Below are 18,779 nucleotides of genomic sequence, written 5' to 3'. Positions count from 1 at the left end.
AGCGGTTAACTAAATTCACATTCTATCCAATGTAGAAGCTATCACAATCATTACAATTGATTTTATATATGCCTGAAGCGTCGAATTTGTTACATTATTCTATTTTTGGATGCAGTATTTTACTCATGGTGTTCGGAGTCCTGTAGGCTATTAAAACTCTGTATTTCTTGAATCTGTTAGCAGTCCTTTGTGTTGTAGTCCCCGTGTACTACAATGTGCTACAATGTGTCAATACTAAACACAGGAAAACAAAAGCAGCATCACAGGAAAGTAATCAGGAGCTCAAAATGTCTAAATTGTTTTCCAATTTTAAACAAAAGAAACTCTCAACCTTAACACAGTAAAGGCTAGTAACCTAGATACCTAGTTGATGGAAGAGCAGGTTGACTGACGTGTGCGTGACAGGCAATGTAGGTGTGAGAGGAGGTTGTAGTGCCTGTCTGTCCCCAGCGCCTATACTGAACCTCACCTGCGGCCCACCAGGCGGAGGCACCTGAATACACCCCAGGATGTTGCTGACAATGTTCTCTAGAGGTACTGGCACACTCTCCACATACACTGTATATATGATGCCCAGGCAGTTCTGCAACATGAAAACATCCATCAGAAACTTTATCAATTGTATCCAGCTCGCAGATTCAAACACAACAAACAATAGAAACTAGCTACCGCCACTATTGGGACTTTGACACTGCCAGATTAGTGAAAATGCTGAATTGCTGAAAGAAAGAAATACCTACTGTTCAACTAGAGTCAAAGGGCCGTTTATATAGGAACTGGGTTAATAAAAAGTCTGGAGACCCCCTGTCAATTTTTTAACGGCCCATACTAGAAAAACCAAACTTTGCACACCTTTATGGCATATTATGAAGTACTTTTTGGGCATAACCACCACTTTGTATACATCCCCAAACTGGGGAATTTCGGGGGAACTCAAAAATTTCAAACAGTAAGACCCATCAAGTGACCCCTCATTTTGAAGGTCATGATAAAAGAAAACCGAAGGTCCTGATAAAAGAAAACCAACAACGCAAACTAGAGGTCTCTATCTCAACGCAGTAAAAAATGACATTCAATTGAAATTCTCAGAAGTGAAATTTAACTTACAGCTTTCCAAGTCTGAAGACCCCCTGTAAATTTTGTAACAGCTCACACTAAAATAACTAAACTCTGCACACCTTTATGACATTCAGTTGCTATCTAGCCGTCGATGGGTGCGGACCTCTTATCTCTGGACTCTAGCCTTATCTAGTCACGGGCCGCTTCCTGTCTGCTTTACGTTCAGTGCCTTATTGCTTATAACCTAAATTTTCGTACTGTGTCGACTATTTTCGTTGTAATTATTATTCAGTTACTATTGCTAATTACATTTCGTAACTATGCCTACCAAGTGCGGTAAGTGTAGTGTTGAACTTAAATCTACAGAATTAAGTGCTAAGTGTATCGACTGCAACGCAGAGTTCCATGCCACCTGCTCACAGCTTGGACCTCAAAATTTCACCAAAGGTGCGTAGAAAACTTGGAAGTGCGAGGGATGCGTGGCAGACTCTGGTTCGTCAGTGTCACAACGCAGCAACGAGTCCGCAATTGGTGCCGCGGTGGACAAGAGGACCTTCCTTGACGCTTTAACCAGCTTCAAAACCGAAATAAAAAACCATACTGACTCGGTTGTTGGTTGTGTTATCTCCAAGCTGGACGGATTAAAAGAAGAATTCCAGGTGCTAAATGGTCAATTTAATGCCCTACATGACGATCATACCAAACTGCAGAGTCGCTGCGACACGCTTGAACACGCTAACGCCACGCTCGGGAAGGAGCTCACGTCGCTGCAAGATCGGCTCAATGACGCAGAACAACACTCGCGATGTGCCAACATTGAGGTTGTGGGAGTTCCAGAAACGGCAGGGGAAAATATCTACGCAGTACTACAGAAACTAGCCGGGGCTCTCGGAATTGACTTTAGGAGAGAGGAGGTTTCAATTGCTCACCGTCTGCGCCTGTTTTCGAACAAACACACCTACGCACCAATCATCTGCCAATTTGTCTCTAGATCTGCCAAAGAAGTGTGGATGGCTGCTGCTCGGAGTAAAGGGAGCCTTAAATCGACAGACATCTCCCCTAATCTCCAGCCCAGCAACGTATTCATTAACGAGCAGCTAACACGTAATAACAAGGCTCTGCTGGGGCGTGCACGGAGACTACGGCGCGAGGGGAAGCTACACTTCGCCGGGTATTTCAATGGAAAAATCATCATCAAGCCGCGGGAGGATGATGATGCTATCAGAATCCTACATCAGGAAGATTTGGACACTTTTGAAGGCTGATATTTATAGGTATTTATGCGCAGTTTGGACTGATAAGTTTTTTTTTTTTTTAATATAGTTAAGAACTGCATGCAGGAAATCTGAAGCTAAGTGCATATAACCAACATTATTATTTATTTTTTTTACCATAATTATATTTTTAAATCCCAAGCATGTACAACATTCACTAACTTTTTCAACTATTAGTTAATTTAAAGCTTGAAGAGTAATTAACGAGTTTGGACAATTTAGAGTTAATAGATGTATATGTGCACTACTATTACCTTATTTTTCAATAATTAAAGAATATTATGCATTGTTATTATTATTATTTATTACTCGAAGAAACATGCATGCACCAGATATACTTAATTAATAGATACAAACAATAGAAACCTAATCAGTTAATTAAAGGAGCATCCAGATATTTTTATTTGCCTTTTTACCTTTATTTTATTTCGTTTTAACCATTTATCCTTGAATCAAAGATTGCATTATTTTATATTGCTTAGTAAGAATAGTTATTGCTTGAAATATCCTTAATTTGATAGTTAGACTGTTTACATTAACTTTGCATGTAGAGAAGCTAATGCTATAATTAATCAGGAAATCTTTTTTTTCGTTATAACCTTACAAGCAAAGAAAATTCATTATGATGTTTTTACTGATAAAGATTATATTTAGCACAACCTTTATTTTAAGACGATTCCAACTATTTTTGCAATCATATTATCTCAAACATTATTCGATTTTATATTTATATAGTTATATTTAAATATAGTTATAGTTATAGTTATATTATAGTTATTTTTATTAAGCATTCCGTGATTCAATAGAAAAAAAATCATTACTAACGAATAAAGCAAGTTAGGCATCTTTGTAGTTGTAAAGTCCGGTTTTTAGCAGACAGGAGGGCGAGGTCACTGACCTACATGTTGCAAGATTCAGACGAAGAGGGCTATTTTTCTGAAGCTATACATTGTTTAGAATTAAATGATTTTCAGCAGTACATAGATTTTTATAATAAGAATTGCAATGATAGTTTGCACCTCTTCCACACCAATATTCGCAGCTATAGCAAAAACTTAGATGAATTGTTGATTTGTTTAGATCAATTGATAAATGACCTAGATGTAATTGTTTTAACTGAGTGCTGGTTGGGGGAGAGTGGTGGGGGAGCCGCTCTGGAGGGCTTCGACTTGTACTGTACTGAAACTCAGCGCAATCAAAACGACGGAGTTGTTGTATACATTAACAGACGACTATCAGCTACGTGCAATCAAATAACCTTGGGAGATGTTTATGGACTTGCGTTGGATTTCACGCACTGCGGAAAGCCTTTCCATTTGCTAGCTATTTACCGAACCTTCGACAGTGATTCAATTAATCTCATTGGTGAACTGGAGAGATACATGAATGCATTAAATAGAAATCAAACTTGTATATTCCTTGGTGATATTAATATAGACATTCTTCGAATAAATGAAACCTCAGAACTATATTTAGATGTATTTTTGGGGATGGGCTTCTTGCAGTGTGTTGATAAGCCGACGCGAGTAACTAACAACACAGCAAGCTGTCTGGATCACATTTTTATTAAACACAACAACATTTCTCAGGTCAAATCAGCTGTGATCCAGACGGCTGTGACAGATCACTACAGCACTGGTCTGACTATTTCCTCAAACACACCACGCACTAACACTTCTCACACTGACACAGTGCCTCACACGTACCTGGACCATACACTACTGTCACATTACCTCACTAACTCCAACTGGGACCCCATTGTTCAATGTGATGATGACATAAATTTTTGTTCTAATTATTTTAATAGAATTGTTATTAATTCAGTGAAATCCGCTACTAAAACCATTATTAATAAATCAACTAGAGCTAAAAAACTCAAACCATGGATTTCCATAGAACTGATTAAACAAATAAGAGTGAGAGATAAATTCAGTAAAAGAGTTAAAAAACAACCCTTTAATGTTGAGCTTATCAATTTTTATAAAGAATTTAAACAAAACCTTAGTGAACAACTGAAGCAAACTAAACAAAATTACTACCGGCAAAAATTAAACGAAGCCTCTAATAACCCTAAGCTGTTTTGGAGATTAGTCAATGAACTGGCCGGCAGAATAAATAAAAAAGATTCGTTTCCAATAGATAAATTTACATCAAACACTCAGTTATCTACAACATTGTATAAACAAGTCGCAGATGATTTCAATATTTTTTTCTCTAACGTCGGTAGCTCACTGGCCAGTAAACTAGACCCAAGTGGGGCCCTATTGGTTGACGACTGTGACTATCAACTCGACACGACGTTTACGCTTCAACCGATCACTGCACATGACTTACAACGCTACGTCTGCGGCCTGCGGGGTGGTTCCGCGCCTGGTTACGATGGTATATCGGCCGATGTCCTTAAAGCAAACTTTCATATCCTCTGTTTTCCACTTTTACACATTGTTAATTTAAGCATAACTTCAGGAACTTTTCCTGATTGTTACAAATTGGCTAAAGTCTTTCCATTATATAAATCCAACGAAATCACTAATAAAAACAATTTTCGCCCAATCTCATTGTTGAGTATTTTTACTAAGATAATTGAAAAGGCTGTCAAAGATCAGTTGGTTGCTTACCTTCATTCTAATAACATTCTCAGTGAGCATCAGTACGGTTTCCGTCACGACAAAAATATTTCAGATATTCTTTTTGATGTAAACAAAGAGTTGTACGATACCATTTCCAACAAAAAACGTTCTATATTAATATTTCTTGACCTTAAAAAAGCATTTGATTCTGTAGATCGTTTAAAACTTCTCAACAAGTTAAAAACAATTGGAGTTTGCGGCAGTGCTTTGGAATGGTTCAAGAGTTATCTTTCAAACAGAGCTCAATTTGTTACAATTTGTGGTACAGACAGTGATCCTATGCCTGTCGATTATGGGGTGGTCCAGGGTAGTAATTTAGGGCCTATTCTTTTCTTAATATATATTAATAATATATCGAGAATCAATATGTTTGGAAAGTTATTTTTGTTTGCTGACGATACACTAATTTTCCTGGAGGGGAAGTCGTGGCCCGAGGTGCGAGAAAAAGCGCAACATGATCTAATGGTTATAAAAAAATGGTTAGACCAAAATATTCTTTCCCTAAACATATCAAAAACAAAATTTATGCCTATTTCTATTAGTAAAACCACAGATTATAATTTACAAAACCTAACAATTCATTCTTGTAGTGATTTCCTTAACTTGTCTTGTAATTGCGAAGCTATTGAAGAGGTAGCTTCATATAAATACTTGGGAGTAATTTTCGACCGTCGGCTGAAGTGGGCTGAACATATTCAAAGTGTAAGGAGTAAGGTCAGGAAATACATGTTTGCCTTTAGACAAATGAATGGAATTCTAACCTTAAAAGAAATTAAAATTGCCTACTTTGCTTACGTCCAATCTTTGCTCTCATTTGGGATTATAGCCTGGGGAGGATGTTTTAAAAGTTTGCTGGAACCTCTAAATATTGCTCATAGGTCACTTTTAAAGATTGGTTTTGGTAAATCTAAACGATTTCCGTCTGACGCCCTATTTAAGGAAACATCAATTCTTACAGTTCGCAAACTATATATCAAATGTTTACTAATTAACATTTTCAAGAATTGCACTAGAATATTTAATGAAACCTCACATTCTCATAACACAAGATACTCATCTCAAGTCCACATTACTACACTTCAGGTATACAACACTTTTTCAACAACAAATTCTTTTTATATATCTCACATAGTGTTTCGAAATTTTTGTAAATACTATTCTGAATTAAATTTATTTGACGCCACATCTATTGTGTCTTTTAAACGTCTTGTTAAAGAATGGCTACTTAATTTAAATACGGACGAAGCTGATCTTATTATTACTTCATCTTACCGGCGCGACGGGATCGGCCCGCGACCTTTGACTTGACCATTGACTTGACTCACTAGATCATTGACTTGACTTTGACCTCGACATTGACAGCACACCCTAGCCGCTCTCTCTCCGACGCTTATATTGATAGTTATTGCATGTTCTTTACTATTGCATGTTCTTTTCGTGTAGAGAACTGTCACTTATTACATAACTCAGTCAGTATTACTTAACTGCTGAAATTCATTTAATTTTTCATTTAATTTTACTTTTCATTTAATTTTATTTTTCACTCATACAAAATAATAAAATTAAATTGCGCCACTTTAACTTCATAATCTTTATAGCAACTTAGCAGACGCACAGGCACAGCCTATGTCTGCTAATTCCAGAACTAATTAGATAGGAACAACCTTTTACGCATGTATATAGTTAATTAGTTATAGTTAGTTAGTTTAGTTTTGCATAAAGAACTTTTTTCTTTTGTACATTTGGTTGTGTAATTTTTATATATGTGGTGGAATAAATTCATAATTCATTCATTCATTCATGTTATGAAGTACTTTTTGAGCCTAATTGCTACTTGGTTCGCAAACCCAAAATGGGGTATTTTGGGGGAAACTCAAAAATTTGAAATGTTAAGCCCCATTGAGTGACCCCTTATTTTAAAGGTTGTTATAAAAAAAAACTAACAAAGCAAACTATCTTAACACAGTAAAATATGGCAGTCAATTGAAATCTTTAGAAATCAGAATTAACTTACAATTTTCCTTACGTAACATGAATTGACTGCCATATTTTACTGTGTTAAGAATAAGATAGAGACCTCTAGTTTGCGTTGTTAGTTTTCTTTTATTACAACCTTCAAAATGAGAGGTCACTCGATGGGGCTTGACGTTTCACATTTTGGGTTTGGAAACCAACCATGCAAAAGTTCATTTCGGGGAAGTAGCAGTTATGCCCAAAAAGTACTTCATAACATGCCATAAACATAAAGGTGTGCAGGCAGAGTTTAGTTTTTCTAGTGTGAGCCGTAAAAAAATTTACAGGGAGTCTCCAGACTTTTTATTAACCCTGTATATTAAGCCATTTTCCATTTAATATTGTGATTTTTCACTATGTCTGTGAGGCGAGTCGGTGGCTCAGTCGGTAGCGTCACGGACTTCGGGCCCCAGGCAACGATTCTGTGTGTTCAGATCCTGGTCACTGGCACTACTTTTTAACAGTAATGTTCAACATTGTACTGTACCGGATCACCCCTTGCTTTGTTGGGTACGTTCCACAAACAGGCCCATAGCCTATGTGGACGGGCTATGCAAGGTTAAAAGAGGCTGCCAACGTCTTTAAAAAAAAAAACACACGGTCTACACTGCTTAGTCCTTTAATAAAAATGTACAATTCATTTGAAAAAGAAACTAATAAAACAGTCGAACCTGGGTGTCAAAAATCTTAAGTGACTCAAACTGAATATTCGTTATATCAAGGATTCCGTTAAAATAAGGTTTGTTATATTGAGGTTAGGTTTGCAGGAGTTTTGCTGAGTCGAGGTTCACAAACAGCATCGGTCAATATAGGTAGAGTTTAAACACAATTAAGAAGTACATGCAACTGTATTGTACAGTAGAAGGGCCTTTGATGTACTTAAGCTATGATAAAAAGCTGCCAGATGCTATAAATTCCGTAGAATCTTTATGTAGCCTACTCAAATTATACACCTCTAGCTATATCCGATAAAAATATAAATGTGACAAGAACTAAGATTGAGGCAGATTTTTTAAAGCTAACAGTGGTGCCATGACAATGGATTGATTATAAATTGCAGTACAAAACTGGTGACCATTACTTAAATGAACTGTAGTTCATTCATTCTTCTTATAGAATTCAAACAAATGTGTGAACATTGCCGCAGGAAGGACTGGAAGCAAAACTGAAAACTCTGACATAGCAAGTCTACTTTCTACTATGCTAGATGTCAAGGATCGTTAGATAAGGTACATTTTGGGCCATTGTTTTCATAAAATCTAGGCTGTTCTCACTAGGGGTTTACTGATAAGGCTTAAAATAAGGCTGTTAAATGTGATAAGACTGTTGTATCTCAAATTGAGACTTTGAAATCCAATGGAGAATTTTGAATAATTGTTAAACTTACTCGGAAGGTTTCAATGTAGTCAAGCCTGGACACCAGAACGAGACACTTAGGAGCATACATGATACTATGATGAGTGATGGTCGGTAGGCTGATGTTGTGAGGACTACTGTGGCCGTCCAACGTGTCTTCTTCCTGCTGATAAATGTACAACATCAACATCAGTTAGGCTACAAAGCATGTAACTCAATTTGCCAATATAAATAGAAAGTTGTGAGCAAAAAAGCCCAGGTTCTTATTCAGATAAATTAAAAGCAGGTTACCGTCCTGGAGCTGCCACTGATATTTATCAGTAAAGTTCATTCTTGTACTGTAAGTGCCCCAAAGTTTTTTTTTATATGGTACGTCACACCAGCAAGAAGAAAATGTGGATGGGATAATACATGATTCAAAATGCTGCTTAGCTCCTGTTTGTAGTTTTTTACGTCTTGCTGCCTTGTTGTTTGTTTCAATATCCTGTGGTCATCGCTCCGGCCATTTGCCAGACGTTTGGATGACCTCAGTCTCACTTGAGTCACCTTTTGTAAAGACGTGTTCAATTGTGTCCTGATTTTTTATTTTTGCTTTTACTTATTGTGTACTTACTACTTTAATACTTTACTTTACTTTAATACTTTACTTTAATATTACTACTGTTATGTATGAACTTCTAATTATTGTTTTGTTGTAGGCTTTTTGTGTTCTATTTGTAAAGGTGTGATGATTTCTCACCTGAGGTCAGGATCATATTACAGGTCCTGAAACCTTGAAAAACTTTGTTTTTTACTGATTGTGACTAAAAAGAATCTAGGTACAGAGGAAACTTGCTTATGGAACGACCTGCGCTTTCAACTTCCGTACATATATGCCAGGAATATACTTGTAATGAGCAAGAAAGAGGCCCAACAGAAAGAACTGTACGGAAATTCTTATCGCACTGGGGACAGGGTCTTCCTCCACCGTCAGCGTCAAGGTACATGAAGGAGAGGGTGGTTTTGGACTTCATGCCATAGACACCAGTGACTAACACCACTTCAAACAGTACAAGTGAATATTTCACAAGTGAATATGACAGAAAATGTTCGCAAGTAGGGATATGGGCCGGTTAAATACCCAGTGGGTAGGTATTTATAAAATGGATATTTACCCGGGTGTTTACCTGAGGCTCGGGTAAATACCCAAAAACTGGGTATTTCTAATTTTTATTGATTTCATAGAAGATTTAATTGTTTTGTTTTTTTTTTCAATTAACTTACTATAATGATGATAATGTGTATAATGATGATAAAATGTTTTTAAAATTTCTTCATATTATGGTCCCCACTAGCATTTTAATTTGGGGCATAGTTGCTATTAAATACCCGGGTATTTACGCATTTTGGGTATTTACCTGGGTAAGTACCCATGGTATTTACCACATGTTTTAAATACCCGGGCATTTTACATCCCTATTCGCAAGTCATCTGATAGATAATACTATAATTGTTTTATAATTTTAATAAAATACTTCCAAACCACCAACTTGTAAAAAATCCACGTTTCCTAAAGTGTTTTAAAACAAATGCTGACTTAAAGAATGCAGTAATATGCAAAACCTGACAACTAAGCTTAGGATACAAAACTGAACAAATGCATTCATTTGTCAATTAATTTTCCAGTATAATTTTATAGTCTTAGTCAGGGTTATGTCACTGATTATTAGGCCTAAGCCTACATTAAAAGGTATTTTTGGAAAAAAAACATACAAATAGACTATAGGATACAGGATTTATACTGTCTTGTGAGATGAACTACTAGCCTTTTTTGAAGATGTTGGGTTATGTTTTTACAAATTGATTATCTCTGAGAAAAACTCAATTCACGGTAAAGACCATTTTCTCAGACTATTTGAAGCCCCAAAAAAAACCAAGGGTAAACCTAGGAGGATAAAACATTAAGGAGAGGACACGCTGTAGTTTCGTTGAAGCCAGCGTACTGGTTGGGTGGGGGGGAGGCAGCGCTACTCTCCCGCCCCCCCTCTCATACTGCGTTGTATGCGTTACTGGAAGATTTGGCAACAGAAATATCAATTATCTATTTAAAAATTAGACTTAATCATGCTACGAAAATTAAAAATTTAAATTCTAACCGTAATATTAGGAACCTATTAAGAGGAAAGTCGTATTTATGAACCAATAGTATGTTCAAAGGTGAGTAATTTACACAAGGATGACTTGTTTTTTAGAATTCGTTGTCCTTGTTTTTATTTTTTGTCATACTTATATTGTGTATTATTTATAATACTCTAACCAGAGCGCGGGACTCCGGTCCCTGGGGTCCCGGGTTCAAATCCCGCCATACCACCAATGGCTTTTACTGTTCATAAATTAAAACTCAAATCATGAGTAGTACTGTATGTGTATTTGAACATTTTCTCAAAGAGAAATAAAATAAGTTTTAATCCTTTAAAAGAATGATAAAGGCACTTTGGCGGTCAGAAGACGCGATGATTGCTGAACATTTACACTTTTTACTTGAAGTTTCTTTGGGCAAACAGATAAAATATAGTTCAATATGATATTAAAAAATCAAGAACTTGATTGCCAAGAAATTGTTTTAATTTTTATGTTTGTAATTTAATTGTAACAGCTGTTGGTGTAAAAAAAGTTAGAGCGGCTTTGCATTTTTTCTTAACTTTGGCTATTTAAAATCACCTGCCTAGCACATAAATGCCTTAAAACTAGTAAAAAATAATATTAACAAATCGAGAAAACTATGAAAAATGAAAATTTAAAATGTATTTCACCGCCCGAATTAAATTTTTCATTTTAACCAATGATTAGTAGGATTGTTTTATAAACTGAAAAAATAAAAAAAAACTTTATAGTAATTATTTTTCTAAATACCACTTTTAAATATAGGTAAATATATATTTTTTATTTCGAGAAACTATTAAGGAACACGAATAAATTGTTAGTTTGTGTAGATAAATCATATTTTTTTCAAAAACGTAATTAAAGTAATCATATGTTCAAAGTCCAAGCCAATTCTTTCAACTTTGATCTTCAATAATAAATAATAAATAATAGTTTTTATAGGAATTATTGACACCGTTCGATAGGAAATTTAATTTACTTTAAGAATGCCATCGGTAAATAACACAGGTGTTTTAGTTTAGAGGCAATTTTAATTCGAAACAGCGCGCGTCGCGTTTTTCCCTATCTCTCCCATGTTATAGCCGAGGCTTTTTGCCACTTTACGGCTCCGCGTGCCCCTCTAGTGTTCTGCTAAAGCTGGCTTCACCGCAACATGTGTATTCCTATTCGCGTGCCCTCTCCTTAATGTTTAATCCTCCTAGGGGTAAACCAGAGGAAGTTACTACTAAAAGATACAACCCATAGAAATATTATACCTCATCCACAGGCTTGCTAGGCGTGATGGATATAGTTTCGTTGAAGCAAAGACACGCACAGTAGTGACGGTTGGCATCAATGTCTGTGAGGACTGAAACGAAGAATCGGGGCTCTTGTCTCTCTGACGACAGAGCCCAGCCCTGCGGTTGGCAGAACTGAAAATTAATTAAATAGGTTAGTGAACCGTAGTTGAAAGATATCTTTTTTGCTGGATATAAGTAATATCCACTGACAGCAGGCTCTCATGGGTTTATCACATAGACGAACTATGCATGAGATTGAGCAGTGCAATCTTCGCTCCAAGACGCTTTAAGTGTATTAGTACGACAGAAGCCCTAATAACATCGTATCACTCTCTCTTTGAAAGTCATCTCAGGCATGGCATTCAGCTTTTGGGAAGTGCCTCTCTCCACATCATCCAACGTGTGCTGGTCCTGCAAAAGAAAACGTTAAGAGTCATGGCTGGCCTAGGCTGGAGGGAGAGATGCTGATAGCCTTTCAAACAGTGGAACGTTCTCACTGTGGTGAACATCTACATCTTGGAAGTTGTTTTACTCGCCTGCTTGAAGGGTCTCCCCAAAAATGAAGATAACTACCAGTACAACACTCGGCGCGCTGGAGACTTCAATCTTCCTGTCCACCCCAGTAAGCGGTTCAAAAGGAAGCCATCGTACAACGTAGCGAAGTTCTTCAACCTACTATCAGATGAAGTCAAAAGTTCAAGACCAAAAATGTTTAAGACAAAACTGAAGGAGTGGCTGCTGGGTCGTCCATTCTACACGATAAATGAATTCACCAACTGGGGGAACGACTGAATATTATCAAAACATTTTTAGTAAAGCAAGAGCAAAGTCTATCTAATTGTTTGTAAGTATTATTATATTTTTGTATTTTTTACACTATTTCAATCTTAAAGTGCAAATAAAGCATATCTCTCTCTCTCTCTCTCTCTCTAGAGAACAACGTATGTAGCCTACTCGGGGCTCTTGCCCCTCTGAAGACAGAGCCCAGCCCTGCGTTTGGCAGAACTGAAAATTAATCAAATAGGTTAGTGAACTGTGGTTGAAATAAAACGTTTGTTGTTGTATATAAAGAATATAAAGAACTAAGTATGTGATGAACTACACATATAAAGAAATATTCTGTTTCTTTGTCAAGAATAGAGTAACAACCTAACCATATCTAGGCCTATAATTGTTCAGAGACGATAAAAAAAAAGATAAGTTTTTAACACAAAATAAGACATTTAGTAGTCATTAAGCAAAAATTGCCAAATTTGCAACAGACATCGTCATATAATTCATGGTTTACATGGGTAAATTTGCAAGATTAAATTGAGCTACACATCACAGAAAAATCATGGAAAGTTTAAAATCTAAAATTAAGGTAGGCCTTTTGACACAATTTTAAATTTAAAAATTCATATGGCCTAACTAACCATGCAATCTATTATGAAATGCTTTCTGAGACAACATCTAAAAAGTCAATGGTAACTTGTAGAAAAATCGTACACCTAAATTAACATAAGCCTATTTAAATTATTCTTGACAAACATTAATAGCCTACCTCTAAAATATACAAGTTTATATAAACAGAATCCCCAATGAAATAAAAAGTGGCCTACTAGGCTAGAACCTCTCTGTTAATCAAACCGTGGTTTCAAAAAATGCAAAATATGCCATTTTCAAGTATTTAAAGGAAACATGTCTTTTTAGATTTATCAACAAATGTACAACTCTGGACAATTCTCTACAAAATTAATATGCTATATGCTCTACCCATGATGACAGCTTGGACAATTAATTTTATAACTTTACATGTAGTGTTAACATTTTCATACATGAATAAATTTATGGTTTTCATGAATCTTTTTCAAGGTCAGCAATTTAGTCTTTCTGTTTTAATTTGCGTGTTTTTTTTTTATTATTTAAAAACAATTCATTTACCGTAAACCAGCATCTTTAAAAATAGAATTGGCAACTTTTTTCATACCGGTACTAACTAAATTTCTATGACTAACAAGTAACGTCACACATAATTTAAAAGCATTATCATCCCTAATAGACGATTCTATAAAACTGGGGGTTGAGATGATAAAATGTTATACAAAGAAAAACTCGATAGCTTTTTAAATTCAGTGATTACATAAATTTGAGATAAAATTATCTACATATGCATCAGGTTTAATAATCCACTAGTAAAATTATACTGTATTTAACAGAAGCAATAGATGATGTAAATATATCCTTGGGTGTGGTTAAAATGAGGCTAATACAATATGAAGTACCAACTTTGTTGTAGTTTTTACTTAGGTAAAAACAGGGAATTAACTTACCCATTCAATTCCTTCAATGAACGGCGTATCCGGCCAATCTTTCTCTGGAAAACGTTGAATGATAATACCATTGCTTGCCCCACTCCCTGGAATTTAAATATAGCTTAGTTTTTACATCTTTGAAGTCACTAAGACAGCAAAATAAGACACAATATTAATAGGGTAAAAGGGTTATATCAAAAACCTTATGTCACCTAGCTTTTTTCATTTACTGTACAGTACCGGTGTTGTTTTTGTTTAGTAGGCTAATGGCATGGAAGGTTCAAACGTCCGTTACAATGTTAAAGTTTTTAAGGTTTAAGTAGGCTATATTATGTTGTAAGGGCCTATTAATATTAAGGAGGCCTTTTATCTAATTTTAGTTAACAGTTCAAACTCAAACTATTTAGGCTACATAGGCTAATTCGTTATTGTTGTTTCATGATACAGAGTTTGAATGTTACTAGTATATAGTTGTCGTTATATAATACATTACTTTAAATTTTGCTGTTGAAGTATGATTCTTATATCTACAGTAGGCTAGAACCCCTCATATCCGACCATGACAAGACTGCGCCATGGTCAGAACAGCCAAAGGTCGGATATCGGAAGGAGCATATATTGTACCACTTAAGCAAAAAAAATCAGTACTGGAATATATGTCGTCAGAAGAATAAACTACATAGGCGGACTCTCCGTGGCCAAAACAGCTTACTTCGCACTGGTAGAGTCGCATCTTAGATGTGGCTTGACAGTGTGGGGAGGAACTTTACAACAAAAAATATGAATCGAATTCTTGTCCTTCAAAAGAAAGCCATAAGAGCCCTCGCCAACCTTGCCCCACCACAGACTTGCAGACTAGCATTCGCAAACCTAGGAATCCTCACAGTGGTGTCTCTCTACATACTTGAATCTATAAAGTATGTGAATGAAATAAACCCCCCAAGAAACCGAGACCTGCACCACTACAACACTTGTCATGGCTCCAAATTTGCACTACCAGTTCACCGAACAACTCTTTGGGAGAAAAAACCTTCCTACACCGGCTGCAAGCTGAGGAACCATCTACCTGACTACCTGAGAGACCTGACTGGCAACAAGCTACACCAGGAGTTGAAGAAGTGGCTAATCGCAAGACCCTTCTACTCAATAAAGGAATTTTATGAAAATTAACATGTACAATTCACTATTGTATTGACACTAAATTGTAATTCTTGACGAATTAACAATAAAGAGTATTGTATTGTATTGTGGTCTCAGTGAAGCCGGTAACTTAATCGTCTTCCGCGATTTTGGCAACACCTATGACAATATCATGTGGTCACGGCATCATCGGTAATCACCTTCCGCGATTTTGGCAACACCCCTGACGATATCTTGTGGTCCCGGAAACATGGGTTGACCTATAGTTTGTCCAATGTCTCGTGCGCCCTGGAGGATTAGAGCGACCCTACTCACACACACACACACTCGCACGTCCCGGCCTACCTGCTGCTAGTGGGTTTCTATGAATCACCAACTAGCCCTTGTGCTACAACATCACATTTTTAAAACTGATAGTTTTACTCATTTGTTACTCTAATTAATGAAATCTAGAATTTTTTTCTTGCAAAATGAGTCCAAACACGGTACAATTATGACAACTCTAAGTGGTTTTAGGGCCAGTAGGTTTTAAAATAGTAATTTCGAATATTTATAAATTATGGTTGTAGAGAATTTGTTTAACGCTCCTCCAAAATTTTACGTATGCCAAAATTTAAACAAACAAAATTCTAGTGCAATATAAATAGCCTACCAAGGGAAAAAATATCATAAACGTATCTACCATCCAGTTAAAAGCAAGAGATTACATTTTTATACAATTTACATTCACAAGCCGATACAGAAGAAAATTAAAATTAAAAATGATTAAACTTACAGGAGCATATTTACATAGCAATTTTACATCCCTTAAAAGTGAGTCAAATGTTGTTTTATATACTTCGATGGTCAAATTCCAGATTTCGCTTCCGCTAAATGAGACTCATAGGCCCATGACGAATGCCGGGGATTCAACCCTGCATGTTTCCAATAATTACGAGTGAAGTTAAACTCCTTTGTTATATAATAATTCTGTTTTATGTTACACAGATTAATTTGTTATAGTTTTTTCCTTACCTTATAAACTAATATTTCTACCTTGTTTCCATACCGGTACTTAATTTATTACAAGTTATGGGACTACAGCTTATTTGCAAACAGTGTAAGTCATCTCTAGAATAATTAATAGTAAACTGTTTCCATTTAATTTATCCGACTACTGTTTATTAATTTTCTAAATTTTTAAATAACTAAAACCACTTAGAGTTGTCAGAATTGTATCGTGTTTGGACTCTTTTAGCAAGGAATAATATTCAGAGTTTAAATACAAATTGCATGAAATTAAAAGTTATAAAAATGTGATGTTGTAGCACTTGGGCTAGTAAGCGATTCATAGAAAACCCATCAGCGGCGGGTAGGCCGGGACGTGCGAGTCAGTGTGGCTGCGCGTGTGTGAGTAAGGGTCGCTCTAATCCTCCAGGGCGCACGAGACATTGGACAAACTATAATTGTCTTCCACGAATGCGGCAACATTCGTGCGGATACCTTACGGTCACAACATCATCGGTCCGCAATCGTTGCAAAGCCGTCATGATATCTTGCAGATATGGCAACATCAGTCCTCTTCCGTGTGTGACCACAGCAACATCAGTGAGCATAAGTATTCATTTACTTTTTTAACCAACGGCAATACAGTAGGTCTACAAGCATTTTTTAAATAGTAGCCTACCGGTAGGCTAATTTGAAAAGTTTTTCCCAGGAATTTAGTTTTACAAAAACAGTCTGCAGGTGACATAAACTAACAACTCGATTCATTATAACCTAAAATTTACCTTCCTAATTTAACCTAACTTCAAAACACAATGCAGTCACGAATTCACAAAGCACAACCTACCACCCTAACCTAGAACCTAAATAAGAACTAGGCCTACATGTAATTAGTCTAGACCAGTCCATCTATATCTCCATAATGTGATGAAATTCCTTTTATAGAAAACATTATTGACTACAGAATCACTTGAAATGTTTCTATAGTCAACGATGTTATTCTTCCTTCTGATCAATCATGTTACTCTCTTCACTTAACCTGAACTTGTGACGGCGTAGCAGACTAGCACTACCAAGAACAGTATGATTCATGAGTATTTTTGTTTTGTGAAGTAAAATGACGTCACTAGGCCTATTGCCGATGACAGAATCAGAGTGAGTTAATAAAGTTCAAAAGTTGTTACTTCCAGTTGCTTGTCATTGTCTTTTGGTTGAAAAAAGTCAGCTGTAAGCTTAGTTAACCCACAGTTCATTTCACTTGTAAATGTCATCCATCCTACCTTGTTTATTGTAATAATGTATAGGCCTACCTGTATTTTTATGGCAATATCTTGAGAAATATTTCACAGAAAAAAAATAATGGTACCTATAGGCTATTTGGATTCAGGAGGTAAAAAACTATTAGGCAAGATAATTGAAAATTCGTTTGTAGGCACCTATACTAGGATAAATAAATATGTTTAGGCTAGGTAGGTTTACCTAAGTTATATAGGTAGTGTTGATTAACCGAGGTTTCAGTTTAACAGTGTGCTTAAAAAGGAGTTAAGGCCTGCTGAATTTCCATTTTTAAATCGAAGCAAAATTTACAATTAACTTAGAACGTAAATAACCTACACACAAGTTAACAAAAAACAAAGGCTGCACTTTACTTTACGTCCTACACTCATTTGAATGAAAATATTGATCAATATATCGATTATTCGATATATCGTTTGGTTAGTTAGGCAAGGTTAACCTAACCTAACTCACCAAACGATATATTGAATGAAACAATCGATATTTTCATTCGAATGAGTGTAGGACGTAAAGTGCAGCCAAAACAAGTAGGCCCTAACAGCAAAAACGTTACCAGTAACAATCAACTGCAATTTACTTACCCTAGGCCTAATTATGATACTTCAACATTCCCCAAACCTAGGCTAGACCTTTATAATTTGTGGTTAATATAGTTGGGTTTTGGATAAAAATGCCAAGAAGTTTTGAAGCCATTATGTTACTAACCTATTCTCATTTTGTTCTCCAAGGTTCTAAGCTGGCCCTAACTTAACTTACATGGTAGCCTAACAATCAAAGGAAAAAATAGAAGTTAGGCCTACCTATCTAGTTCTAAATTTAGAAGAATGGAATTAAAAGTCTAATACTAAAAATCACATAAACGATCCAGCACTAAGCAATTTCATAGAAAACTGAAAATGGAAGTCAGAAATAAACCTAATCATTCAAGCCTAAGCCATGTAGGCCTAATTAGTCTGTTGTTTTCACTCACTTTCTTTGCCATGGTCGTAGCCAACGATTACAAAATAATCAGCTAACCGAGACATTTTTAAGAGCACAGCCACACTAATTATTTGTGAATTTTGATTATCTATCACATCATAAAAATTAACCCTAACAAAAACAAATATTGTTAATAGAGATAACCACAACTTTCATCTATTTTCAGTATTTCCAGTCACTTCACTCTTCTCCTTCTCTCTTCTCATTTTTTTTTTTATTGGGAGGTTCTTTGTCTTCCTCTCACTTCTAATACACCCTGCAAAGAGGAAAACAAGTTGAAAGCACTGAGCTAGAAAAATTCAAGTTGTCTATTCTAGTATTCGTGGATTA

The 18,779-nt window shown here is 35.9% G+C and overlaps 1 protein-coding gene across 1 annotated transcript in view; it reads right to left on the bottom strand.

The window, feature by feature from the left end:
* LOC128986866 (myotubularin-related protein 13) overlaps positions 1 to 18,599 on the bottom strand; it is a 117,812-nt gene extending 99,213 nt beyond the window's left edge. The window contains exons 1-5 of the mRNA XM_054407440.1: positions 18,439 to 18,599; positions 14,067 to 14,152; positions 11,731 to 11,886; positions 8,364 to 8,498; positions 364 to 583 (exon numbers count right to left, since the gene is read on the bottom strand). Coding sequence (XP_054263415.1) covers positions 364 to 583; positions 8,364 to 8,498; positions 11,731 to 11,886; positions 14,067 to 14,152; positions 18,439 to 18,493 — 652 coding nt within the window. The 5' untranslated portion in view covers positions 18,494 to 18,599. The remainder of the gene's footprint in view (positions 1 to 363; positions 584 to 8,363; positions 8,499 to 11,730; positions 11,887 to 14,066; positions 14,153 to 18,438) is intronic.
* Positions 18,600 to 18,779: the final 180 nt, after the last annotated feature.

Source organism: Macrosteles quadrilineatus, unplaced genomic scaffold (genome assembly GCF_028750875.1).
Source record: "Macrosteles quadrilineatus isolate MER2022 unplaced genomic scaffold, UCM_ALF_1.0 Scaffold_2__2_contigs__length_208266976, whole genome shotgun sequence".
In the NCBI taxonomy this organism is placed as follows: Eukaryota; Metazoa; Arthropoda; class Insecta; order Hemiptera; family Cicadellidae; genus Macrosteles; species Macrosteles quadrilineatus.
The sequence above is the reverse complement of the archived record's forward strand: the minus strand, read 5'-3'. Positions and strand labels throughout refer to the sequence as shown.